Below are 1,515 nucleotides of genomic sequence, written 5' to 3' on the forward strand. Positions count from 1 at the left end.
GCTTTCAAATAAACCTGGTGTTGTGAGAGTTTTCAAATTTTATACACCCTAGTCCAAAACTGGCACCTCCACATCTAGTGAACACAGTCCCAGTGCTGCCAAGAAACTTTACAATGCTGATGAAATGACGCAGTACCTGCACTCCTGAAAAATTTACAATTTCTAACGATACTAGCTACTCATTCACTGCTCCATCTGAAACACAACATTGGAAACTCAGTGCAGGAGGCTGAAAGAAATGAGCAGCTTTAATACAAAACCATCTTGGAGCTCAAAACTTTCAATGAGAGTCTTATCCTGGCAGTAAGTTCAGGTAACCTTAATTGCGATCCAGCTTTGTTACAGCTTCAGATCCCCCCCAGCAAAAAAGCAGAGAAAAAGTAGCTACTTTTCAAACAGCTCAAGACCAAAGTACACGCACATCCCCCCACAACCACACTTTCCTTAGTATTGGTCACCACCGAGTTGTCCCTTTGTAGTTGGATCCTTGGTACAGCCTTAACCTGTGGGAAGTATTGCCTCACTCAGTAATTTCAACCTGTATCCAAGTAAGTTGGATGGGCAGTGTCGAGTCAACCACACTGCTGTGGGTCTGGAGTCACGTGTAGGCCAGCCTGGGTAAAGAATGCAGCTGGAACGACTGAGTGAATCCTTTCCCACAACGGCAGTTTCCTTCCCTAAAAAGGATGCGAGTGAATCAGATGGGGGTTTTTTCCACCCACCCCCCCAACAAAAAATGGTTTCATCATTAGATTCTGAACTCCAGTTTCTGACCAAATTCCAATTCCGCCATCTGCCGCGGCTGGATTCGAACCCAGCAGGCCCGAAACTGGGTTGACAGTCCAGTCGATAATGGCATTCGGCCGTCGCCGCTTCAGTGCGTCCACAGTTGGGAGGAGCAGGTGAACGGCCTCTCCCTGGTGTGGAGACACTGGTGGGTCAGCAGCTTAAATCGAGCAGGTGAACCCCATCCTGCACTCGGGGCCCCTGAAGGGCCTCTCCCCCTAGTGGAGCCGCTAGTGCCTCTGCAGATGGCTCACCTGACTGAACCCCTCCCCAAACTCTGAGCAGCTGAAAGGCCTCTCCCCCATGTGGATCTGCCGGTGGGTCAGCAGCGTGGAGGCCTGGGTAAAGGTCTTCCCGCACTCGGGGCAGCTGAAGGACCTCTCCCCCATGTGGATCCTCTGATGCCTCAGCAGGGCAGAGGCCTGGGTAAAGGCCTTCCTGCACTGGGGGCAACTGAAGGGCCTCTCCCCTGTGTGGACCCACCAGTGCGTCAGTAGGTTGGAGGAATTGCTAAAGGCCTTCCCGCACTCTGTGCAGGGGAACGGCCTCTCCCCCAAGTGGATCCGCCGGTGCCTCAGCAGGGTGGAGGCCTGGGTAAAGGCCTTCCTGCACTGGGGGCAGCTGAACGGCCTCTCCCCCATGTGGACCCGCTGGTGGGTCAGCAGGGCTCAGGAATCACGAAAAGCCTTCCCGCAAAGAGGGCAGCTGAAGGGACTCTCACCCGTGTGG

At 53.4% G+C, this 1,515-nt stretch overlaps 1 protein-coding gene across 1 annotated transcript; it reads right to left on the minus strand.

Moving 5' to 3' along the window:
- Positions 1-1,040: 1,040 nt before the first annotated feature.
- Positions 1,041-1,427, minus strand: LOC122545154 (oocyte zinc finger protein XlCOF6.1-like; the record flags this gene model as incomplete). The annotated part of the gene is made up of 1 exon (XM_043684296.1): positions 1,041-1,427. A coding segment is annotated over exon 1 (387 nt), but the record flags the coding sequence as incomplete, so codon positions are not given.
- Positions 1,428-1,515: the final 88 nt, after the last annotated feature.

This window comes from Chiloscyllium plagiosum, unplaced genomic scaffold, assembly GCF_004010195.1.
Source record: "Chiloscyllium plagiosum isolate BGI_BamShark_2017 unplaced genomic scaffold, ASM401019v2 scaf_34520, whole genome shotgun sequence".
NCBI lineage: Eukaryota > Metazoa > Chordata > Chondrichthyes > Orectolobiformes > Hemiscylliidae > Chiloscyllium > Chiloscyllium plagiosum.